Source organism: Sebastes fasciatus, chromosome 21, assembly GCF_043250625.1.
Source record: "Sebastes fasciatus isolate fSebFas1 chromosome 21, fSebFas1.pri, whole genome shotgun sequence".
NCBI lineage: Eukaryota > Metazoa > Chordata > Actinopteri > Perciformes > Sebastidae > Sebastes > Sebastes fasciatus.
In genome coordinates this window covers 8,176,553-8,199,892 of record NC_133815.1, presented here as the reverse complement: position 1 = coordinate 8,199,892, position 23,340 = coordinate 8,176,553, and the positions used below count along the sequence as shown (strand labels likewise).

Here is a 23,340-nt window from a genome sequence, read left to right as displayed (position 1 = left end):
GATCACAGCCTCCTCGACGTCATCAAATGTCTTGTTTTGTCCAGCCAACAGTCCAAACCCCAAAGAAATTCAATTTGCAGTGATAAAAAACAACAAATCCTCACGGTAGCTGAGAGTGATTGACATTTCTGGTTTGACAAATGACCGAAATGATGAATGAATAACCAAAATAGTTGCCACTTAATTTTCTGTTGATCGACTAATAACTGTTTCAGCTCTAATGAAGACATGAACACTCACTTTTGACTTTTTTGTTACAGGCATTTGGAATCCGTTCACATGAAACATATGTGTTGACCACAACGGACAGAACAGTCCTGGATTTTGACAAATTTAGTGAGTAAATCTGTCCCAGTTGGTGCAAAAGTAAACAAACAATATGCTGCCATAAATTATAGATGAGAAAATTAAAGAAATATATCTTAATTGTTTTAAATTTTTCTGTGGTTCATTTGTTCTGTAAATGTCATCACCTGTACGTTTTTTTTCTGAAGTTGCCAAGACAGTTACATTTTTATTTAATTTTAATTTTTTACATTGTAGAGGAGCTTCAGGATGACAGCACCCTCCTCTTGTTGCAAAAGAAGAACCAAGCACTGACAGCGGCCACGGAGGAGCACATCACGTTTGAGCCTCATTATAATACGCTGATCCAGGCTGGCACGTATGAGTACTACGCTAGTGAGGGCCAGAAATCATTGCGTAAGTGCTTATATAATCACAGTCGTTTACTTGAGATGGACAGAGACATTAAGCTGCATATCATCACTCATAACTTTCTACTTTTTGTCATTTTTGTCCAGCATTCGCACTGGCTGAGCTGATCGACAACTCTCTTTCGGCCACAGCTAAAAACCTAGGAGTGAGGACAATAGAGATACGAATGGTTGGTTCTTTTGCATATTATTTTATAACCAAATGTTTCACCTTCACAGTAATAGGGACTGACCCTCTCTCCCTGTTTCCAGGTGTTTGATGACACTCTTGGAAAACCTGCCTTGATTGTCTTAGATAATGGGCGCGGGATGACCTCTAAACAGCTCAATAACTGGGCAGTGTACAGACTGAGTAAATTTTCCAGGGAAAAGAGCCCACTTGTGAGGTTGGTGTGCTTTAGCTTCTTCACTTTCTAGCTTCAGATTAGCCATGCTTGTCCAAGGGATGCTTCCAATGTTCCAAATGCCCAAAATTTGATTATACGTCTGTATTTTTTTTCCCTCACTACAGTAAGCAAGAGGGGTATGTTCGACCTGATGCTGTCCGTCGTAGTCTCAACAGTGATATATCCTACTTCGGAGTTGGAGGAAAACAGGCTGTGTTCTACATTGGAGACTCAGCCAGGGTATGTCTTCTGTGCAAATTGTTAAGAATTCAACACAGCGCTCTAGACTGCGACCAAAATGGTTGCATATGCAATAATCTTTTGATAGCGTATGATTTAAAATTTCACATGGGCATATTTCGACATCAGCCACTTGTCTATTCTATCCTCGCTGCTCGCAAGAGAATATACTTAAAGTATAAAAGTAAAAGTATCCACTACGCAGCCAAATATGCTATTTAATTGGTACATTATTTTATATTAAAATATTTGATTATTATTATTATTGATGCAGATACATGTGAGATGCATTTTATTGTTGTGTCTGGCTATAATACAGCTAATTTAATTATTTTTTTATACTGTTGGGTGGTTTAATTCACTGTATAACAATGCATTGTATTTCATATATTCATTATAAATAAATGTAGTAAAGTAAATATAGAATATTTCCCTCTGAAATGTAGTGGAGTAGAAAGTAGCATCAAAAATGTACTTAAGTACAGTACTTGAGTAAATGTACTTAGTTACTTTCCACCACTGATTAATACCATGCTGTAGCAAAAGGTTGCGACCAAATCATGTGCTACCAGTGGAAAAGTTAGTCTGGAGCCCTGCAGCATTACCAGAATCAGTAACAAAGACTACCTTAAAGAGGAATACTAATGTACACCATTAAATCTTCTTTTATTTATTTTTTTGTACATTTTGGTTTATTAAACTTTTGCAACTATGGAAAGTTATCACGGTGACAATCGTTTTATCTGACCCTGCTGCGTCACCAGACTGACTTCACACAAATGAATGAGCAAACAATAACCATAGCTTTGCTTCTTTTGTGTTTTAGATGATCAGCAAACCAGTTGGCTCCCCAGATGTTCATGAGCTGGTTTTGTCCAAAGAGGACTTTGAGAGAAAAGAGAGGAACAAAGAGGATATCTACAGCGGGATCATTAGAAACCGAAAGGTAAGTGCTCTGTTTTAAAAGCCTCCGTTCACATGAAGTAAAAGTTCGCTTGTAACTTCAAAAACGTTCTCCTGATTTGCAATTTAAAGCTCTCTGCGTTAACATCTCTGCTATCTCTCCTCTGTGTGACGTTTCATCCTCCTCCTGCAGCCCTGTGACTCTTCACATGTGACTAAAGCCGATGAGCGCTTCCTCCATAGCCTTATCGCCGAGGAATCTCTGAAGGAAAGCTTCACAGCCGTGGTCATTATGGGGATCTTACCCGAGCATATCGCCTTTCTGAAACAAGATTTCGAAAAGTGGACCAGACAGCTAGCGTGAGTTCATTCACCCACACCATCCAATATGTACTCAAAAGTCTTAAAGCAGCAGTGGGTAGAATTGGAGCAAATATGACTAAAAAAATATATTTTCATAAAACGGTCACTATATCCTGACTATATGAGACAGGTTATCTGAAAAAATAGGCATTACAGTAACAGAATATTGTTTCATATTTGATCAGCACTGCCTAGTTTGACCGTTTGATCGGAGTTTGCGAGTGATTGACAGCTGCCTCCGTTGAATGAACAGCCAATAGGAACACTCTCTCTCTGAAATGACCTGTGATTGGCCAAAGTCTCCCGTCACAGGCTAGATTTTTAAAAGCCTGAAAACAGAGCCATGAGGAGGTGCAGAAGTCTAGTTTTCTCTCAGAACACTTGTATTACAATATGCTGAAGGTTTATTATGGAATTTTTGCCCAATGATGCCAAAAACGTTCCTCCTACTGCCACTTTAAGGTTCCCAGGTTGTCTGCTTTGATTGATTTCATATAAAAAAACAATCTGTTTTGTCCATATTTCAGTCACATATATCACTATTATATTCACGGAGTCAATGGGAAGGACATGAGAGCTGCTAGCTCTACAATCTCAGATCATCAAATTGACATTCAGGTGAGGCTGCTGGTTTTAAAAGCTTAAATTGTTGACAAGAGTGACTCTGCTTTGTATTTCTGCTTTAATGCAGTGTATTTCAACTAATATTCCGATCTCTCTTTAAACAGATCACTTTGCGTGAGAAGACTCCCAAGTTGCCCCGTGCGCTCAATCTAAGGGAAGTTGACAACGACATGCAGACTCTGTACATAAGTTCTGCTGTAGACACGTTTGAGTTTAAGGCCTCTGAGAAAGACGGTGGCACAGTGGAGGGAGTTATCCGCTATCATCCCTTCCTCTATGACAAGGAGACGTACCCCCAAGACCCCGATGCTGTGCAAGGTATTCAAACTCTAAAATACTGAATAAACTTTATGACATATGACGACTTTGGAATGAAATTGTGGATTTTATTTTGGTCCTTTGTTTATCAGCCTCTGTTGATGTTGAGGATGACGATAATGAGTCTGGAATCCAGCATCACGCAAGAGGAGAAAGGCCGATATTTCACTGTTTCTGGAATGGACGGCTCATACCTTACACCACGGTGTCTGAGTAAATACTCTAACTATTTTGTTTCTTTCCACTTCAACTTTAAAAGAATAGCAAGAAAGCAACTTTCACTTAAGTTATTAAAGAATTGACACAGTATGTTGGTCTTTTTTACATTTTTTGCTGTCCGTTTGTACAGGTTTGACTGGTGTTCTCCGAGTAAAGGAACAAAGGATCTCGCAGAGTGCTACAATCGAGTTTCGGGGGCGCTTTTCACCGACGACAGATTCCAAGTCAGCACGAACAAGCTTACCTACATGGAGCTGGAGCTGAAACTGAAGCACAAGGAAACCATCTTCACACGCATTGTTAATGGACAGGTGGTCATATACAGATACTCTTTGATTAGAACAAATCGCAACACCACATTAGAGAATCTTTCTCCGTATTAGATGTGGATATACAATATATATTTAAGATTGATTAGTGTATACAATTATTTTATTGATGTCGTTGATATTTATTACTGGAAGTGTCCACAGGAAAAGAGCAGTTCTTCAGTCTCTATAGTGATCATTGAATCGATATATCAACGTATCGTTACACCCCTAATACACTACTGCTAATATTTAAGAGAAGCCGAGGCTACCTTACCTTCCCAGCACAAATAGGCAATGAATTGAAATAAACGTCCTGCACCTAGCAAGTTAAACACCCTGCCAGATGTTTTTATCAGGAGTTGATTAAGACCAAAACGGAGCTAAAACGTCAGTGAATATTGGACTATGAACATGACTGCGATACAGTGCTCATGTTGTTGCGTCTGAAACGTAGGTGTTTATGCAATCTTTTGCTGGAAAGTTAGCCATAATGTAGATAAGCCAGCAGCAGAAGACCTGACAAGTTAGTCATAAAGTAGATAAACCAGCCGTAGAAGACCTGTTTCCTAGTGGTCAAAAATCATAATTTGAATGCAGCTTCAGTCCATTTATTTCAATTTAAGAGCGAGAATAACCGCCGGGCGTTGCTGAACTGTTTTATTTCCATGTCCACAGAGTCAAAGGGTCACCATCCAGACGGCGTTTACGCAGTGGCTAAAAAACTGTCATGAGAAGTGGGACAAGCAAGTGAAGTTCTTGGGCTATAAGGAGACCATAAAACGAGAGGATGTGCCCAGTAAGGTAATGCAGCATCCCTGGGCGACGTTCTCCTCCATCGAAGTGGACGGCAAAACCTACACAGAAGGCCAACTCGTGAGAATCCGTTTCTTTTTTCTGAGTGTATATTCTGATTATTCTGTATTCTCTATTGATGTCTACATTCTTCCTCATACAGGTGAAGTCTCACAAAACGCAGCCCATTGTGTATTGTAGCGTGGTTCGTTTTTTGCTGTATGGAAAACACGAGGGAGATGTCCATGCCACCGGGGGACAGGTTGAAGTGGCTCTGGTAAGGAAGAAACTACGGAGTTTGTGTTTGATAATGTGATAAAAGTATGACTCAAGTTTTTCCTGCATGTCAATCCTTTCTTTCTCTTTATCTTCTTTTTGTAGTTTAAGCTATTTTTTTGTTCAATAAAGGAAAAATTGCCACAGAACTCTTGTACTTGGAGCGCCCAGGTTTAAAGTCGCAGGAAACTTTATCTGGAATCGCTTCTCTTCCACATCTAAATAGAGGAATACATGCGGTGTAATATGTAAAGCATTTGATGTCAATGAAAACGTCAAATTACCTTTTTGAGTTTACTTGTATTGAGCCTGATATTGATAAACAAATCTTTTTCCTAGGAACCCAAAGCATTTCACGACCAGATCAAGACCATACCCATTTCCAAGATTGACAAGAAGGCCACACCAGAAGCCATCAAGAAATACATCGACAATGACTCCGCCAAGTGAGTAAGCAGTTAGGGGAAATGCCCTCATACTTCTAGCATCTAATCTGGGTCTCAGTATCTCAATAGAGTGCTGCAGGAATGAGTCCGAAAACCCAGAAATGAGTGAGCACTTTAGCACTTCCGGTTCCCTCGTCTGGAAGTCATTGGGTTTTTAGTTAGATGCCTGAAGTAAGGTCTGTGGTTAACACGGGCTTAAGAGATTTTAACGTTTTGTTCTATGACATAAAAGACAAATTATGAAGCTTTTAAGTGTCTTAAAAAAGGCGTTTCACACTTCGCGGGTACAAGCAGCCATACTAGACCATGCTGCATGCAGAACTTCTGAGGGCCGAGCAATCAGCCCGTTTCGGACGGGCAAGCGCGTCGAACGGGCACTGCATTCGTGTTATCAATTGGAAGTAATTTGTGTTCCTCCACCTGACTAGATGTACTAGTTTAAGTAGATGAGACTTTATCAGCTCAAGTAAATTGTATTTATTTGTTCCAGGCTTCCAGATATTCTGCAAGTGGACTGGCCAGAAGGGAACCCCTGGCCACTGAATGCTGTTCGTCCAGCTGGGACTCCGTTAGGTAAACTGCTTCACTGTTTGGACACCACACCGGTCACACACACATCGGTGTGCAATGTGCATAGAAACATAATAATGTGGAAAAAACTTCCCTTTTCATGGAGCCCAAACGTCACACTGTATGGTTTATGTTTTCACTTTCACATCATTTCAGGTCCATTCCAAATCAAAATTGTAAACAAGAAGGGAGAGTCAGTATCCAAGATGCCAGCAGTGGGCCAGGGAGGGAAAAAACTGGTTATTGAGGTCAAAATCGTCAAGCACGGTAAGAAAAACAAAACCCACTCCTCTAAACATCTGAAAAGCTCAATCAGATGGTTTAATATTTAAGGTGCAATGCTGTGTTATTTAACTTCTTAAAGATAAAACCTACAAACAGTAAGCCAACTAATTAGCAGAGAAAAAGATTCACCATAAAGTATTTATTTCTTCCATTTCTAAGCTAAGGGGCTTTAAGAATGATGATGCAGAGAAGCTACTGCTCAAATTATTAGGTAATAGCAATTTAACTGTTAAATACACAATGAATTTGTAATTTTAAGATAACTGAGAGGTATATTATTAAACTATATATTGTAATGCCAGTGAAAGTGGTGGATGCAAATCCATGATAAAGAATCATCTTCATAACTTTAGGAGTTTTGTTATTAAATTTGAAACATATTTACCGTTTCTCTTGTGCTCTGTTTTATAGACTTCCCTTGTTGCAGAGCTGCAACAAATAATTCTTATTAATATATAGATTAAATTATTTATTAATAGTTTATGTTCTTGATTAACCATTCAGACTATAAATTAGTAAAAAATTACTTTTACAGTTTCTAGAGCTGCAGAGATAATTTGACTAATCGATTATTGCAAAAATGTTAGAAAATGTTGTTTTCATCCTCTCAAATATACGTATTAAACTGAATATTTTGGGGTTTTGGGTGACAAAACAAGACATTTAGAGACATCACCTTGGACTTTGAGAAACTGGGATGGACGTTTTTCACTATTTTCTGACATTTAATAGAATAAATGATTAATTGATCAATCTAGAAAATAAATGTCAGATTAATCGATAATGAAGATATTCATTAGTTGCAGCCCTAACAATTTCCCAGAGCTCAAGTTTGATATCGTCAGGTTGCTTGTTTTTTTTTTGACCAACAGTCTAAAACCTGATAATATTCAGTTTACTCTAATTTACGACAAAAAAGCGTCAAATCCTCACATTTGAAAAGTGGGAACTAGAGAATTGTCACTTGTTAAATGACTAAAAAAAGTTGTTGCTACTTAATTTTCTTTCAGCTTACTATACTTTTCCCTACTTTATAATTCTTTCTTGGTATACAGTTTGTAACAGTGTTTTTTTTTCCTCTGAATGTTGTAGTAAACTCTATTTGTCTTTCATATGTAGGCCCTAGAGATGAGGAGGTTTTCTCTTGTCCTCCTGCCCGACATTCAGCAAAGTGGTGTTACTATGTCAACAAGATTGGTACATTTCTTTTTATTTGTCAACTTTATCATTTTATGGTGACTTTTTGGATGTTCTGATTTTTATCTGCTGAAAGATCACGTTTTTATTATAATTTAACATCTCGTCTTTGGCAGAGAAACTGACCGACCTGGGGAAGTATACTCTTACCCTGAGTACTGTGATACATGAAAGTAATGCGACTACCTTTGGAGGCAGAGAGCTTCCAAGCTACAAACTCAAGTTCACCATCAGTGGTAAGGAAAACCACAAAACTTCAAATGTCATATTTTGTTATGCTTTCTGCTTGCCCTAATCACACACTTCCACTGTTCTTATCCTTCTCAGAGGGCAGTGCTGAGAGTTTCGTTATCGGCGAAGTGAGCACTACTCTTCGCATTGGAGTGCCGTTCGACATTCCTCTGCTGATAAAAGATGGTTATGACCACTCGGTGATGTCTCCTCCTGATCTCAAACCTGAACTCAAATGCAGGTGGGTCACTCCACTTAATTTGAAAACATGTAACCTCAGTTTTGTTGTGTTTTCAGTGGACAGATTACTAAGAAGACCCTCTATTCTTATTGCTTGACATGCTGTTTTGACATGTGTTTTTTATTGAAGAACAGCACGTTTATGTAACTGATTTGTAAGTTTAAAGGGATAGTTCTGGTGCTTTTGAAGTGGGGTTGTATGAGGTACTTATCCATAGTCAGTGTATTACCTACAGTAGATGGCAGTCAGCACGCCACCAGTTTGGAGACAGGAGTTACCGCACAGAAGCAAAGTAATGTACTGCTGCGGACGGGGCCGGCAGCAAAACGTATTTTAGCCACCTAAAAGAGGCTCACCTAAAATAAATCAATATCAGTAAGTGGCTCTCACGGCAAGGTAAATCAGTGGAAATATTCCAAATATAGCGCACACTTAAACTGATATTGATTTTTTTTAGGTTGCCGTTTCTTTTAGGTATCTAAAATATGTTTTGCTGCCGGCCCTGTCCACAGCAGTACATTGCTTTGCTTCCATGGGTAACTCCTGTATGCTTCTCCAAGCTGGGGGCGCGTAGACTGTCATCTACTGTAGGTAATACACTGACTATGGATACCTCATACAACCCCACTTCAAAACACCTGAACTAAGTATACATATCATTGGTTTATCATAAAGATCATCATGTCTTTACTTTGCCAGATGTGGGAGTTGGCTCTTGTCCCATTAACATTATCTTCATTATTAATTAGTGGCCTGGATCTGAGTTACGAGACAGTGGACAACAGGGGGACAACGTTCACCATCAGAAGTGTCAAAGCAAGAGGAAAAGTCCTGAATTACCAACAATCAAAGGTTAGAAAAACAATATGCTCTCCTCTCACAAGACATTAGTTTGCCTATTTACTAGAAAAGTTGATGCACAAGGTGTAATTATGTAACAAAACATAGCACTAAGAGTGTAGACAAGAAGGATCTTTTAGATGATTTTGCACAAGGACCTACATTTCACTAATGCCGTAAAATCACATACAAACAAGTTAGATACAAACGTGATTATCATAAAGTGGGCATGTCTGTAAAGGGGAGACTCGTGGGTACCCATAGAACCCATTTTCATTCACATATCTGGAGGTCAGAGGTCAAGTGACCCCTTTGAAAATGGCCATGACAGTCTTTCCTCACCAAAATTTAGCGCAAGTTTGGAGCGTTATTTAACCTCCTTCCCGACAAGCTAGTATGACATGATACCAATGGATTCCTTGGGTTTCCTAGTTTCATATGATGCCAGTATCTTCTCTTTATCTTTAAAACTGAGCCCGCTACAACCTAAAAATCACAAGTTGTGTTAATGCGTTAAAGAAATGAGTGGCATTAAAACAAATTTGCATTAACGCATTATTATCACGTTACCTTTGACAGCCCTAGAAAAAAGGAAATATCACTTGTCAGCTCTGTAGACAAGAGAACAACATCTGACACAAAGAACATCTGCTTGACAGAGACAGACGAGACAGAAACTGCTTCTCCTCCGTTATCTATTTCCTTCCTGTATTTTATTTTGCAGACGTATGACCTGAAAGTGACCATGCCTGGCCTGAAAGAAGACACGCAGACTATCAAGATCAGTGTTCTTCCAGGTAAGACTGCATTTAGTAATTCATTTAGAACAATGAAACGATTACTTGGATGATCAAATTAATCGATTAAGTGATCGATTAATCTTTTCAGCTTCTGAAATGGAAGGATTTACCTTCTCTCCCTGTTTTATATCATTGTAAATTAAATATATTTAAGTTTTGGACTGTTTTCCAGCATCTTATAGAATTAAAGATTAATCGAGTAATTAAAAAAAGAGGCAACAGTTGATTGTAAAGATATCCAACGTCATCCAGCTGTGGTTGAAATGGTAATCTGTTGGACGTTAAGAAATGGATCATACCACCATCTTGCCACCAGTGCCTCTTTAGCAACTTATCTTTCTTTGTGTAAATAATCGACCGCCGAACTGAACACACTATAATTCTCAGCTGCATGACGCTGTTTTTCAGGTAATCCACATTCCCTCCATGTGACGCCAGAAGACGACCCAATCACAGTCGAGAACCAACAGCCTGTCACATTTAATGTTGAAGTTCACGATGAGGCCGGAAACATCGCCGCTCACCCCAAACAGATCGTCAGCTGCCAGGTACTGTCGGTGTCAAAACCTCCAACTATAAGAGGAGCATTTTGATTAATCGGACCGTAATTCATATATATCAAATGAAAGCTCTTTCTACTGCCAAAAGGGCATATGTGAAGTCTAAACCAATCCAGAGTTATTAATTAAAAAACAAAAGATCTACCACTGAACACACTGAACGATTTGGGGTCAAAAGGACGTAAGTGCACCTCAGAATAAATAAAAATATTAGGGCTGTCAATCAATTAATTTTATTTTTATTTAACCTTTATTTAACCAGATAGTTCTCATTGATATTAAGATAGACCTGGCCAAGACAGCAGCATTTAAACATACATTAAAGTTTCAGACGCCACAACATAAAACAAATACAAAATAAATACATAGCATTATATCATACAAAACACATTAAAATCAAGTGTTTGAAGCCAACGTTAAAGTGAAAATAAACAGACAGCTCTCGATTGACTCTGCTTCTAGGTCTTTCATTAATGTTTTAAATTCATCAAAAGTAATCAGATTTTCCAGTTTCAACTTAGCTTGCAGTGTATTCCAGGAGAAAAATATAGAACCGCATGATTGTCCATGATTGATCGCACATTTTTTTGGTTCAAAATGTACCTTAAATGGAGATTTGTCAAGTATTTAATACTCTTATCAACATGGAAGTCGGCAAATATGCTTGCTTAATGCAAATGTATGTATATATTTATTACTGGAAATCAATCAACAACACAAAACAATGACAAATATTGTCCAGAACCCCTCACAGGTACCGCATTTAGCATAATATGCTCAAATCATAACATGGTAAACCCAAGCCCAACAGGCATTCTTTCTGGGCCTACTCTTTCCTTCTTTCTTTTGATTTAATAATATAATCTGAATGAACATAAATAAATACTGTGTGTTGAATTATCCTCATCCTTTTATTTGTGAATCAGGTTGAGGGGCTTGGACCAGTAGCAACGGACTGCAGCATCACAGGAGCTGGACAGCTGACGACAAAGCCCATAAACCTGAAAATAATCAACGGAGAACCACAAAACCTCAAAGTTCAATTTAAGATCCCTGTAAGTTAAAATAAAGCAAAGCTTTCTGCTCTGTAGAACATTCCCCGATTTAAAACTTTGATCGTGATGTCTCCATTCCTTCTTTGTTTTCTCACAAGAGTCAGAAGAAGATGGCGTTGGTCGTGCGGACACTGAAGGTGGTGCCCAGCACAAGAGTCTCCCACATGGAGATCTGCAGCGCGGATGACGAGAATCTGGTGCTGAAAAACAACGATGAGATCGATTGGCTGGCTGGAGGCTTGCTGGAGAACCTGTTCTATAAGCTGTATGATGAGGCTGGTAGAGAGGTTCCTCCCACTGCTGAAATAGCCTCCATGATCAAGGTGTGCCTGGCATATACATGTAGATGGTGTGGTGATAAATTAAAGAAACCATGTTGCTGCAGTAAATCAGTCCTTGTATTTGAACTTCCATTGTTCACTCTGACTGTGTTTAAGGTTAACTGGACGGGAGATGCAAATATGGAGGATCTGGTCCAGGGGAAGCTGCCTGACGTACATGTGCCCTCGCAGGTGCAGGAAAAACGATTCTACCAGGTGTCCTACAAAGACCAGAGTGTGTCCGTCTCCTTCCACATAGTGTAAGACACACAAACCCGACTCAAAGCTGTGATTCAGTGTTTGTAATAGGGCTGTCGCAATAACCACAGTATTACAACACCGCACCATTGACAAGCCAACCACAGGGGTTGGCAAACAACCGCTACAGTATGTTCAGTTTTTGCAATGGGAGTGCCGCATGAGTGGTGCACGTTTGATGTCACTGTCACTATTTACCCAGCCGTCCAATCACAATGGAGGAAGGGTGGGACAAATACAATAAAGACCAACAGTAATAACCTACATGTAGGCTGCAAGTGCTGACACAACAGCGGAGGAGAAGTTAATACACATAGACCGGCGGGTCCGTCCTCTCTCCCTACGTACTTCAGCCTCTCCTTCATCTGGAGCAAGTACTCTACGATATTCCGTATCATAGCAACCAGACGTAAACAAAGCGTCTTAGCTGAAAATACGCTGCGCCTCATGAGGCAGCAGTAGCTCAGTCCATACGGGACTTGGCTTGCGAATTGGAGGTTTTTCGCCGGTGTGGACCGGTAGGTGGAGAGGTACCAGTTTGCCTCCTGGGCACTTCCGAGGTGCCCTTAGGCAAGGTACTGATCCCCAAACCGCTCCCTGGGCGCTGTATAGTAGCTGATTTACATTTTCCAAAATTACATTTACATTGCCCTTCTGCATTTAACAATAAATAAGTATTTAATTAGTTTTAAAACGGTCATCTTTGACATTTAAAAAGCAACACTATGCCTCATACTAGCCTAAAAATAAAGCTTATTTATATAGCACTGAAGTCATAATAATGAGCCAGTCATTATCACTGCAACAGCCCTAGTTTGCAAGCTTAAAGGAATTGTTCATGTTGGGAAATAGGCTTTTTTTTTTTTTTTCTTGCCAAGAGCTGAGAAGATGCTCTCATGTCTAAATATTGTAGTATTTTTCAATAAGCAAATGAAGACATAATTTTCTTGAGTTCCTTGTCTGTTTTGTTGAGAGAAGGAGACTTCCAGTCTGCAGAGTGGTCTGACACTTGTTTTCCTCCTGCTCTTTTATACACTTTCGATATTGCCTTCTCTATTCTTTCACTTCTCAACCTTGAACCCTCAGAGACCCATGCAGGTGGTTTCACATAGAAAACAGGAGAGGCAGAGGTCCATTGTAGTTCACACAGGACACAGAGAACATGTTCTTACATGTTTTTGCAAAGGCTTTTGCCTTCTACACAGTAGTAAATAAAATATATTATAACAGTTAAAAGGCTGATTATACACTACGATATGCAAGCAGTCTGTTAGCTTAGCATAAAGCCTGGAAAGAGAAGGAAACAGCTGGCCTGGCTGTCAAAAAATCAGCGCCTCTAAAGCTCACTAATTAACACATATTTCCTTTGTTTAATATTTACAAAAACTGAAGTGTAAAAGCAACATGTTTTGGTTCAGACGCAGCCCGTTTCCAGGCTTTATGCTTTATGTGGTATCGATTTTCTCACCTAACTCTCTGCAAGAAAGCGAATAAGAGTATTTCCCAAAATGTCGACATTTCTTTTGATATCCAGACTGGTATCTTTCAAATTCTACATCCCTGCTTGTTTGGTTTGTAGGCCTCGTCCAGATGAACCAACACGCCTGAAAGCAACTCTACTCCAAGACAAAGTGAAGCTGGGTGACATCCTACCTGGACACATCAGTGAGTATGAACCTAATCACCCCAAAAATCTTATTTTTGAGGACATGGTTGAACATCTCTTTTTCCTTATACAGGTTTGGAGCTTGTGGACAAGTATGATAATGCAACCAAGACGCTTACCCCCACCTGTGAGAAGGACATGATCGTGGAAGCTGAGGGTCTGGACAAATCGACCATCGTCTTCAGATGGCAGGTAGGAAAAGAGACACAGAAACTTAAAGGAAAACTTGATTTAGAATTCAGAAATCAACCTTTTAAAAATGAACCTCCCTCGGGCGGCCGCGGGACATCGTTGTTTACATGATCCTGTTTAAATCGATCTAAAATAAAAAACATAATAGCTTGAGCATTAATTCTTTTTGCAGCAGAAAGCCAAGGCTTTTGTCTTTCGCGTCGTCACGTTGTACGCTCGTGATGACGTCATAACGTTACATTATATGCGGAACGTAACAAATCTATCTTTGCACTCGATCTGCTTATAAAAATGTGCATATCTCAAAAACAAGAAAATGTGCATAGTTCAAATAACTTATGGAGTGCTAAGAAATATGTTGTTCATGCATCTTTTGGATCTATATGTTTTGTGTGTTCATTTAATAACATTTCATGAAAAAAAAACATTTTGACACAATTCCATTTATCAATTATTATAGTGTATTGTGTGACATAAACTTGTAGTTTAGGTTGTACAGGTTTTAAGTATTTGAAGATACTCCAAGAACTGACATCACAATAAGCAAAACAATTTCTATTGCAGTGTTCAAAGGGTTAAAGGAATTGTTCAGCCCGGAATTAAAATGTAGTTGTTCACTCGTGCTGTTTTCTCTCTCATCTCAGCTTTCTACAAACTTTTAGGTTGTTGTTATTATTATTTTTTTTAAATAAAATCAAAATTTCTACTAACTAGCTCATGAAGAGTATTCCAAATGTTTTGCAGCGAGTTGTGGGTCCAAATGTCCTGTATTGTCCTATATAACAATGTGTGGGATGAGATTTAGTTGCCCCCTTACTCCTGCACACCGTGATTCCCCAGGCGAGGACGTCTCCTCTATCTCTCCCTCCTCAACCTCTGCACCATAAACAAGCCAAACACATGATATATGCATGAGAGAGTTAAGCCAACAAGGTCATAAAATGTGAATTGCACTGATGAGAACCTCTTAAGACTAAATAAATATTCCTTCTCTGCTCTCCTGGTATCAGAGACATTCCTGACTGAGAAGATCTTTGATTCATTGCCTGAATGTTTTCATACCTTGTGAATTTACAGCCAGTGGATGGGCTTTGTTGTAGAATACCAGCCGTTGAGTATGCACTCATTAGAAGGAAGTGTTTCCCCTGTAGGTTATACAGCAGCAAATATGATGATAAGCTTTATTTGTTTGTCTAGCAGCTGTAACTAAGAGGCAACATTTCTTCTGTTTGTGTGGTAAACTTATGCTACTTCTTAATGAAAATCAGTTTGAGGTACTTTATTTTTAATTTACATTTTATGCTGCTTAATTACTCCACAAGAGGGCAATATTGTACTTTTTACTCCACTAAATATATTCTACAGTTATAGTTACTAGTTAATTTGATTTAAATTTGCAAAACCTATAATGATCATAAATATAAAATATTAGGGCGTCAACTAACAATTATTTGCATGAATATAGATCAAATGTTTGTTCTGTAAAACATCAGAAAATCTGAAAAAATGCCAATTACAATTTCCTAGAGCACAATATGTTGTCATTAAATGTCTCGTTTTGCCTGAACAACAACAACAACAACAGTAATAATCCCAATAATTTACTAAAATGTAAGACAAAGAAAAGCAGCAAATTCTCCCATTTGAAAACACGGAACCATCACAATTTGGGCATTTTGTTTCAAATATGGTTTAATTGAGTATGTTGAATACTTCTTCCCTAATTGTGTATGTACTGATACTAATTACTGATGAATGATATTCACTCTGTGTGTTGAAATCAGGGGGACAGCAGTTGTGTTCTGGTAACGGGGTTGCAGTTCCAGGCTGGGACTCCTGGTCCCAGAGAGCTGTGCTTCACCTACGGGAGCTACGTGGCGCGCGTCATAATTACAGTGACCGCCGGAGTCCCTGCTCAGCTTAAACTTGTCAGTGGGCCAGTGGAGGTAAGACAAGAGGTTCACTGGCTAAGAAGCTGACCATGTAATCACAACTTCCCTGGTTGGGATTACAGCTCAGTAATAATACTTAAATAAATAAATGATTTTGATGCTCTTAGTTCACAATTGTGTTATATTTTCATTATTCAGCAGCTAAACTGTTTTTTTGTTTTTTATCTAGAAGCCTTTGCAGGTGTTGAATGACCAGGGCATCACCACACCGTTCCTCGTCCAGCTGTATGACGAGTGGGAAAACCCCTCTACAGACCAGAGGGTTGTGGTTCAAGTGAAGTCTTCACCCTCGACACTGAAGGTCAGCTTTACAAGCAATACAAACGCGTACCATTTAAAGTGGTGATGGACATTGTTTTTGCTTTAACTTATCATTATGAAGTAAATGTTCACAATGCATTGGCTATAGAATAATGACACCACTGGCATTTAGGTTGGTTCCCTACAAGCCTCGCTTTCACTCTGCACAACTGTCTGCCTCTGGGTCGCGATCTCGGTCGGTCGCGATTGAGAGAAATGTGATGAGATCTTCTTGTTGTTTTAGGTGATGACATCTGTTACCTCACAACCCGTGGACGCAGAAGGGAAAGCCTCTTTCACTGTTAATAGTGTGAGCGGACCAAAGTGAGTGTCACTTTATAATACTATATATAAAGGAAGGATTTACCATCATCATAATACAATAAGGGTAGTGCCCCAAATGAGATTGCATCATCAGTCATGCACATTTCCATTACTGTATACATGACATTATGTCTCACCAGTTACTATTGGGAGTGTTGTTACCCTGTTTTTCCACTAGGGGGGACTACCGGCTGGAGTTTAAAGGTTCCCTCAACCAAAAACCGATCCCTGGTCCATCAGTGAAGCTCACTGTGATCCCTGATCCCACCAAACCTGTCAGCCTGTCAGTGGAGTATAACACCGATGCCATGTTTCCTGCTGGAGGCGTCTTCCCAGGTTTGCCTCTCTATTCTAACTCTTGTTTCACTATGGCAACGTTCACATTACAGGGTTCAATACTCAATTCAGATTTGTTTTTTGCCCAGATCCAATGTTTCTGCCTAGACTGTTCACATTCAGGTTCATGTTTGACCCATATTTGACATCAGTGTGAGCGGATCTCCAGTGACTGCCAGACTCCATTAACATATTGCTCATTTAACAGATCAGAGTTCCCCGTTACACAGATATTACTCCTAAATCATAACGTATGACTTTGTAAGACTCCCAAAGAAAGACTTTTCATTTCGGCTGATATTAAACTTTAACAGCTCTTCTGTGTAATAAGTTACATAAACTAAAGTAAGATGTGTAACGTTACTGTTTGATATCCCGAAACACCACCAGTCAGCACATCCAATCCCTTTTTAAAGTATATGATTTTATTAAATCAGAGTTCTGCTTTATGAAACATCACAATTTTTTCAGAGGGACTGAGTGAATTATGAAAAGTCTGTTTGATAAGTTATGAATTTACATTTAAAATAAATAAAGTCTTCAACTGTTTCCTGCTGTCGGAGCAAAACCTCCGTTGACAAATTGTTAAATTTAACAGCCAAACATCTACTCCTTCTAAAGATATAATTTATGATTTCTTACGACTCGTATAGACACTAACTCATTCTGTAAACATAAATATAATTCGGTATTAAATTTAGCTCCATGTAAAGTGATTAAACGTGATGTTTCCCAGATAAAGCTCATCTGCCTTAACGACGCAGTTCACACATTTTTGTAACTGCTGATTTATTAAATGGGAGTTCTACTGAGGGAGACGCGCATAATTTAGCAGAAGAACATGGAATATAGAAAAAGTATTTTCGGTCAGTTAACACACATTTATCAGTGTGTGATGGACACACTGTCACAGTTCTGTGGAGAGAGAGAGGTTCTTCCTCTTCTGTAGTTTAAACCGACCGCTCCGACACTGTATGGTGAGTGATCTGCACCTGCGCAGTGAAGTATAATGTTAAAAAACATACATGAATTCCGATACGACCGTTCTCACAGCGGTCGCATGGCCAGTGATCAGATATCGGATTTAGGACAACGTGAAAGTGGATCAGATCTGATTGGAAAAAATCTGATTTCTGTGTCCACACTACTCTGAAAACATCAGATCTGTGTCTCATGAGAGCAAACTAATTTGGATTTGGGCCACATTTGGTGGTAATGTGAGTATGTAGCCTAAATACAACCAGGTTAACGCCTCTTAGCACTCATAGCTTTGTGTGTCTGTTCAGTCTTCTCAGTGATGGTGGTGTCTGATGAAGGAAGCCCGATTACACGTTTCAACCCCGCTGCTGCGTCCATGTATCTGTGGAAGGGAGTGCCGTTAGGAATAAAGCCTCCACAGCCGGTGAGTGACTGACTACCAGCAGAAGGACTGTAACTGTCACTGATTCTTATTCGCTTTTCTTTTAAACTAATATCTCATTTGCTGCTTCTCTTGTCCAGGCCACTGAGCTGAAGTGTAGTAAACCCATGAAGAACGAGAAGAATGACCGGTTTCACTTCAGGTAAAATGCTTATACATCTTGTCTGCTTCTGTTGGAGTTGTTGCGGGAAGTTTAAAGGGATAGAGTTGGATGATAAGATTGATACCACTCTGATGTCTGTACAGTAAATATGAAGTTACTGTTAGTAGCCGCTTCGTTTAGCAAGACTAGAAGCAGGGGGGAACAGCTGGCCTGGCTCTGTTCAACGGTAACTGTTTGCTAGTCTGAATCAGAGTGAAATTAATTTATTTTCTGGTTCGGTTTCACAGTGCACAAAGTATAGCAATAAAAAAAAACGTTTTGCTTAGGGGCGTGTACGAAGGAGCAAATTATTATTTTTGTCTCGAGAGCTCCCACTTCTATGCAGGGAATGGAAATATTGCCGTCTCAAATTTCTTTATGGCTTTTATGGATGTTATTCTGTATGTTCTCTTCAGCCGAGATGTCAGGCAAACATCAGACTTCTGCAGAAGTCCAAGTCAGTCCTCTCTCACTCGCGTTAACCTGTTATTTACCTGTGTCCATTAGGGCTGGGACGATACAGCTATCTCCCAATTTGATACCATCACAATACTTAGGTGCCGATTCGATATGTATTGCGATTTTTGTTAACTTTTGTTAACACTAGACCATGGGGAAAAAGTTGAATCATACACTTGTTTGATTTTCAGTATGTATGTAGTCAGAGATGTCCTGAAGGCAAATATATCAGTCATTGTAAGGAATTATTTATTAATACATTTCCCTCACAAATTATTGGTATTTTCTTTTAATTTATAATGGACATGTAATGTTTTATACTTCTGGTGAATATAATTTTATCTCCATATATGTATATACAGTTCCTTTTGTTAAAGCTGAAGTAGGCGAGATTGGAGAAAGCACCTAAGAAATGTAAATAGACTGTATATACAGTATATATATATATAATATAAAATGTATTTTTTGCTTTCTTTCTCTGCAGAGATAAAGAGATCCCAGAACATGTTGGAAAGCACACCATCCAGTTTGCTCTAAAAATCGGCGAAACAAATGACCTGTTCAGTGATCAGGTTGGTTGATCCTAACATCTGGAAACACCACAGCAACTTTATGAGTTCTTTCCACACAACGAACAGTTGACTTAAAAAATACAAAGCATATGGAGATGTCTCCACGGTGTTGTCTCTCATAACCGTTCAAGAGGAAAGTGGTAGTTCATTGAGTTGCAGCAGGGGTGTAGGTCATCATCCTGACTCACTGGGAGGAATGACTAACCTCAGCACTGTTTCCTGTCTCCTAGATTACTATAAACGTGGTGGCCAATCAACCTGTCAAACTGGGACCCGACTCTCAGCCGCCAACCCCAGTTGTTTCCTACAGTAAGGTCATCGCCAACCGAACCTTGGTGGAGAATATGACTCTGAGGATAATGGTGAGCTCATATCTTTAGAAGGCATACATGTGAATCAGTTTTCCAAGTAGATGTATGAATTTTAACCCTCTTGAGACCCCGGCAGACATTACTGTCTTTAAAGCCCCTCCTCCAGACAGTTTTACTTATAATAGTTAATAGTCAGACGTAATTCATTACCATGGCAACCAGATTTTTCAACCCATATTGAGACCATTTTTTTTAAACTGGACCTCGCTGTATAAAATGACCTGTGGTGACCTCTAGGATAATCACAGCCTCATGAAACTTTACAGCCACAAACTAGAGACCTAGAGCATTCAGAGGATGGATGGCTTTCCTAGGTAGATTGACAATAAGGGGGTTTCTGAGCAGTTTACACAACAGAAGTGCTCGCCATCTAATCGCTGAAAAATGCAATTCTTGCAGAAATCTCCAAACGTCAAAAGTTTTTGATACTAAATCACAGCATGGCTTTTTCTATGGTGTTCCTCAAGATCTTGGTGTCTTAATGTGCTATTTTGGAGGGATTATTGATCATTTTTAGCAATTCTCAAGTGTCAACTATCTCCTCCTAAATACCCCCTGTACCCCCATAAAAAGACAAAAACAGGTCTATTGTGGGCCTCTTAGAGTTAAAGCTGTAATTTGGATGTTTATCAGCTGATGTACAGCCTGATTGAGTTCTTTCACTGATTCCAGGATTCATATGGAAACCCCGCGGGGCAGGACCTGGACGGGAACGTGCTCGTTTCTATAAAGAACTTCAGTGAAGAGGGCAACAAAACCCTCCCTGTGTTCGAAGGCAAAACCAACAGCTTGAAAATGAGCTTAGTTGAAGGGAAGGCCCACATCCCTGTGAGTAACCATTCGTCATAGGACACACCACAGCCTTTATTTTTGTAATGGCACCATGATGCACGTCACACATATGACAATTGTATAATTTATTCTGCACAGAGGCTGGCTATCATGGAGAACAGCCCCGGGGAGAATGGAAGCGCATACATCCTCCTCTTCAAACCTGAAGTGTCGATGGTTCCCACGTCGCTGGCTGCTTTTGAGCTCCTCTTCCTTTTTTACAATGGTATGATTTAAAAAAAAACTTGGGCTGTAATTGGTGCATGAAAGTGACATGTGACTCATATTTCACATCATATGATTAGATGGGCACGGTGGTGCAGTGGTTAGCACTGGCGCCTCACAGCTAGAGGGTTGCAGGTTCGAATCCGGCTTGGGACCCTTCTGTGTGGAGTTTGCATGTTCTCCCCGTGTTAGCGTGGGTTTTCTCCGGGTACTCCGGTTTCCTCCCACAGTCCAAAGACATGCAGGTTAGGTTAATTGTGGACTCTAAATTGCCCGTAGGTGTGAATGTGAGCGTGAATGGTTGTCTGTCTCTATGTGTCAGCCCTGCGATGGACTGGCGACCTGTCCAGGGTGTACCCTGCCTTCGCCCAATGTCGGCTGGGATCGGCTCCAGCCCCCCCGCGACCCCTAACGGGATAAGCGGTTGCAGATGGATGGATGGATGATTAGATGGTTTGAAGTGATATGATGAGCAGTCTAAGTTTGAGTAAAGGAATCACTATATTCTTTTCTTATTGTGATTTACAAAAATCACATTTTCTCACTCACCCTTAGTGGTATTCAACCATGCAGAGAGTTTTGGTTTCATTTGCTCATGTTTTGAGATATACGTCTCTTATGCCTGCTTCAGACTACACAATACTTTTGTCGGTTACGATGGTCACTATGCCAGATTAGGCGAATGAGAGTCATAAATTCTTGTCATGACTTGGCCGAGAGACATGACAGACTACACGTCGGTCCCTGACCAATCATTGCTGGTCGTCTTTCACGATGTGTGTGATCAGGAGGGAAGCTTCATGCTAACGGCAGTAGCCTACTCACTGGGTCGCTGAAGTGCCTCTCCTGTTTCACGCCAGCTTTTTTCTTTTTTCACCCTCGAGGAAACATCAAAAACGCTGGGGTTTCCTTGCCATAGCAGCAAATCTTTCTTCTATTTCACAATTCCATCTCCCAGCGCCAACATCGTTCCTCTTTCACTTCGCTGATCAAATATGAATCAGTATTCTGTTACTGTAATGCCTATTTATCTCCTCAAATGTTTTCAGAATCGTCTTGTAGTGTACTGTTTAGCTGTAAAATGAGAAAGTTTGTGACTCGGCCGCCATGTTGAGATCAGTTGAGGAAATGCCAAGCACCGCCCACCAGCCGGAGAGAAACATTCTCATTTATCAAGGATATTTTTCTGTAATGAGTTCCCAGGGGAATAAGTTTCTTAGCAACCACCATTCCTACATAAGTGCAAAGCAATCTGCATGTCGTACTTCTGCAAAGGTTTCATTTCTAATTTGCGTTTGTCTATTTATCTTTCTCTGTTTTAGATGCAGAGAACCAACGGAAAATGTCTGAGCTGTCCAGGAAGAAAGATGAACTCACTACTGCTGTTGCTAAATACAAAGACATGTTTACTGACCATAATGAACTCGCTACTTTGCTGGCCTGTAAGTTTTTATCCTCTTTTTTTTTTTTGGTCTAAATGAGCTAATATGCAGTGTGCTACCGGACAAATGGGTGTCGTTGGAAATGTTTTCTCATTACTGTCAATAAGTGAGTTTCAATACCAAAACAATATAGTTTTGAAACACCTTACATCAAAGAATAGAATCACTTCTTTTGTTTTTACAAACAAGCCCAAGTTCTTAAAGCAACAGTGTGTAACATTTCAGGGGATCTATTAGCAAAAATGGAATATAATATTCATAACTATGTTTTCAATAGTGTATAATCACCTGAAACTAAGAATAATTGTGTTTTCGTTAGCTTAGAATGAGCCCTTCATATCTACATAGGAGTCCGCCATGTTGCTCCATCATGTTTCTTAAACCTTAATGTAATTTAAACGGGTGAGTTATATAAAGATTCACCCCGTGTACACTTTTCATGAACGGGGAAATTAGCTATAGAGAAAACCGGTTTTCGTACCAGGCTTTAAACATGATTATTTCTACTGTAAAGTTGGGCATTTTAACATGGGGGGGTCTTTGGGGATTGACTCGCTTTTGGAGCCAGCCTCAAGTGGTCATTTGAGGAACTGCCGTTTTTGGCACTTGCCGCACGCTTGCTTCATTTCTCATCCTCATGCTGTTGCATTTCGACCAAGAAAGTATTGAGGCACAAAACCCAGCCCTGCTTGTCTTTGCTTTATTTCTGCCTCTGCCAATATGTGTTTGAAATGGTCTCTAATTGCAAGTACTTCTTCCATCGTAGCTAGTCACAAGGGTGCAAGTGGAAAAGAGGCTGACATCAGAGCTCTGTTGATCAACAAGAAAGTGGAAATAGCACAAACTGTATGTATAAGATGTTAATTGTTCTCACACTTAACTTCTGTATATGTAGACATCATGATCTAATCTATATATATTTATAGAGAGGTGACATTTGCATGTTTTCTTGTAGTTCCCAGATATTGACAGACTCCTAAGAGAGAAGGATACAGAAGCCCAGAGGATCCTACGAGCACCCAGAAGAGTTTTCTCCAACGCTGATCACTTCGGGGGGCAGCAGGATGTTTTGGGGATGGTAATGTCATAAGAAAGAAGGACTTTTCTGTTATATTAGCACCTTAAAAACCCAGTGTGTCATTCCAGGAAACAGGTGA

The 23,340-nt window shown here is 39.7% G+C and overlaps 1 protein-coding gene across 1 annotated transcript in view; it reads left to right on the top strand.

Annotated features, from left to right (window-relative positions):
- The window catches only part of smchd1 (structural maintenance of chromosomes flexible hinge domain containing 1), a 31,078-nt gene that overhangs the window by 3,684 nt on the left and 4,054 nt on the right, over positions 1 to 23,340 (top strand). Inside the window, exons 2-41 of the mRNA XM_074621451.1 lie at positions 261 to 336; positions 544 to 702; positions 804 to 886; positions 969 to 1,102; positions 1,228 to 1,342; positions 2,169 to 2,288; positions 2,439 to 2,605; positions 3,136 to 3,226; positions 3,337 to 3,550; positions 3,643 to 3,763; positions 3,900 to 4,080; positions 4,756 to 4,953; positions 5,036 to 5,149; positions 5,488 to 5,594; positions 6,085 to 6,167; positions 6,321 to 6,431; positions 7,569 to 7,646; positions 7,763 to 7,882; positions 7,974 to 8,118; positions 8,868 to 8,970; positions 9,683 to 9,755; positions 10,167 to 10,306; positions 11,245 to 11,373; positions 11,472 to 11,696; positions 11,811 to 11,953; positions 13,531 to 13,616; positions 13,691 to 13,809; positions 15,594 to 15,755; positions 15,934 to 16,062; positions 16,306 to 16,385; positions 16,564 to 16,721; positions 18,008 to 18,123; positions 18,222 to 18,283; positions 19,227 to 19,314; positions 19,545 to 19,676; positions 20,358 to 20,513; positions 20,616 to 20,742; positions 22,064 to 22,183; positions 22,950 to 23,029; positions 23,139 to 23,261. Coding sequence (XP_074477552.1) covers positions 261 to 336; positions 544 to 702; positions 804 to 886; positions 969 to 1,102; positions 1,228 to 1,342; positions 2,169 to 2,288; positions 2,439 to 2,605; positions 3,136 to 3,226; positions 3,337 to 3,550; positions 3,643 to 3,763; positions 3,900 to 4,080; positions 4,756 to 4,953; positions 5,036 to 5,149; positions 5,488 to 5,594; positions 6,085 to 6,167; positions 6,321 to 6,431; positions 7,569 to 7,646; positions 7,763 to 7,882; positions 7,974 to 8,118; positions 8,868 to 8,970; positions 9,683 to 9,755; positions 10,167 to 10,306; positions 11,245 to 11,373; positions 11,472 to 11,696; positions 11,811 to 11,953; positions 13,531 to 13,616; positions 13,691 to 13,809; positions 15,594 to 15,755; positions 15,934 to 16,062; positions 16,306 to 16,385; positions 16,564 to 16,721; positions 18,008 to 18,123; positions 18,222 to 18,283; positions 19,227 to 19,314; positions 19,545 to 19,676; positions 20,358 to 20,513; positions 20,616 to 20,742; positions 22,064 to 22,183; positions 22,950 to 23,029; positions 23,139 to 23,261 — 4,968 coding nt within the window. The remainder of the gene's footprint in view (positions 1 to 260; positions 337 to 543; positions 703 to 803; positions 887 to 968; positions 1,103 to 1,227; positions 1,343 to 2,168; positions 2,289 to 2,438; positions 2,606 to 3,135; positions 3,227 to 3,336; positions 3,551 to 3,642; positions 3,764 to 3,899; positions 4,081 to 4,755; positions 4,954 to 5,035; positions 5,150 to 5,487; positions 5,595 to 6,084; positions 6,168 to 6,320; positions 6,432 to 7,568; positions 7,647 to 7,762; positions 7,883 to 7,973; positions 8,119 to 8,867; positions 8,971 to 9,682; positions 9,756 to 10,166; positions 10,307 to 11,244; positions 11,374 to 11,471; positions 11,697 to 11,810; positions 11,954 to 13,530; positions 13,617 to 13,690; positions 13,810 to 15,593; positions 15,756 to 15,933; positions 16,063 to 16,305; positions 16,386 to 16,563; positions 16,722 to 18,007; positions 18,124 to 18,221; positions 18,284 to 19,226; positions 19,315 to 19,544; positions 19,677 to 20,357; positions 20,514 to 20,615; positions 20,743 to 22,063; positions 22,184 to 22,949; positions 23,030 to 23,138; positions 23,262 to 23,340) is intronic.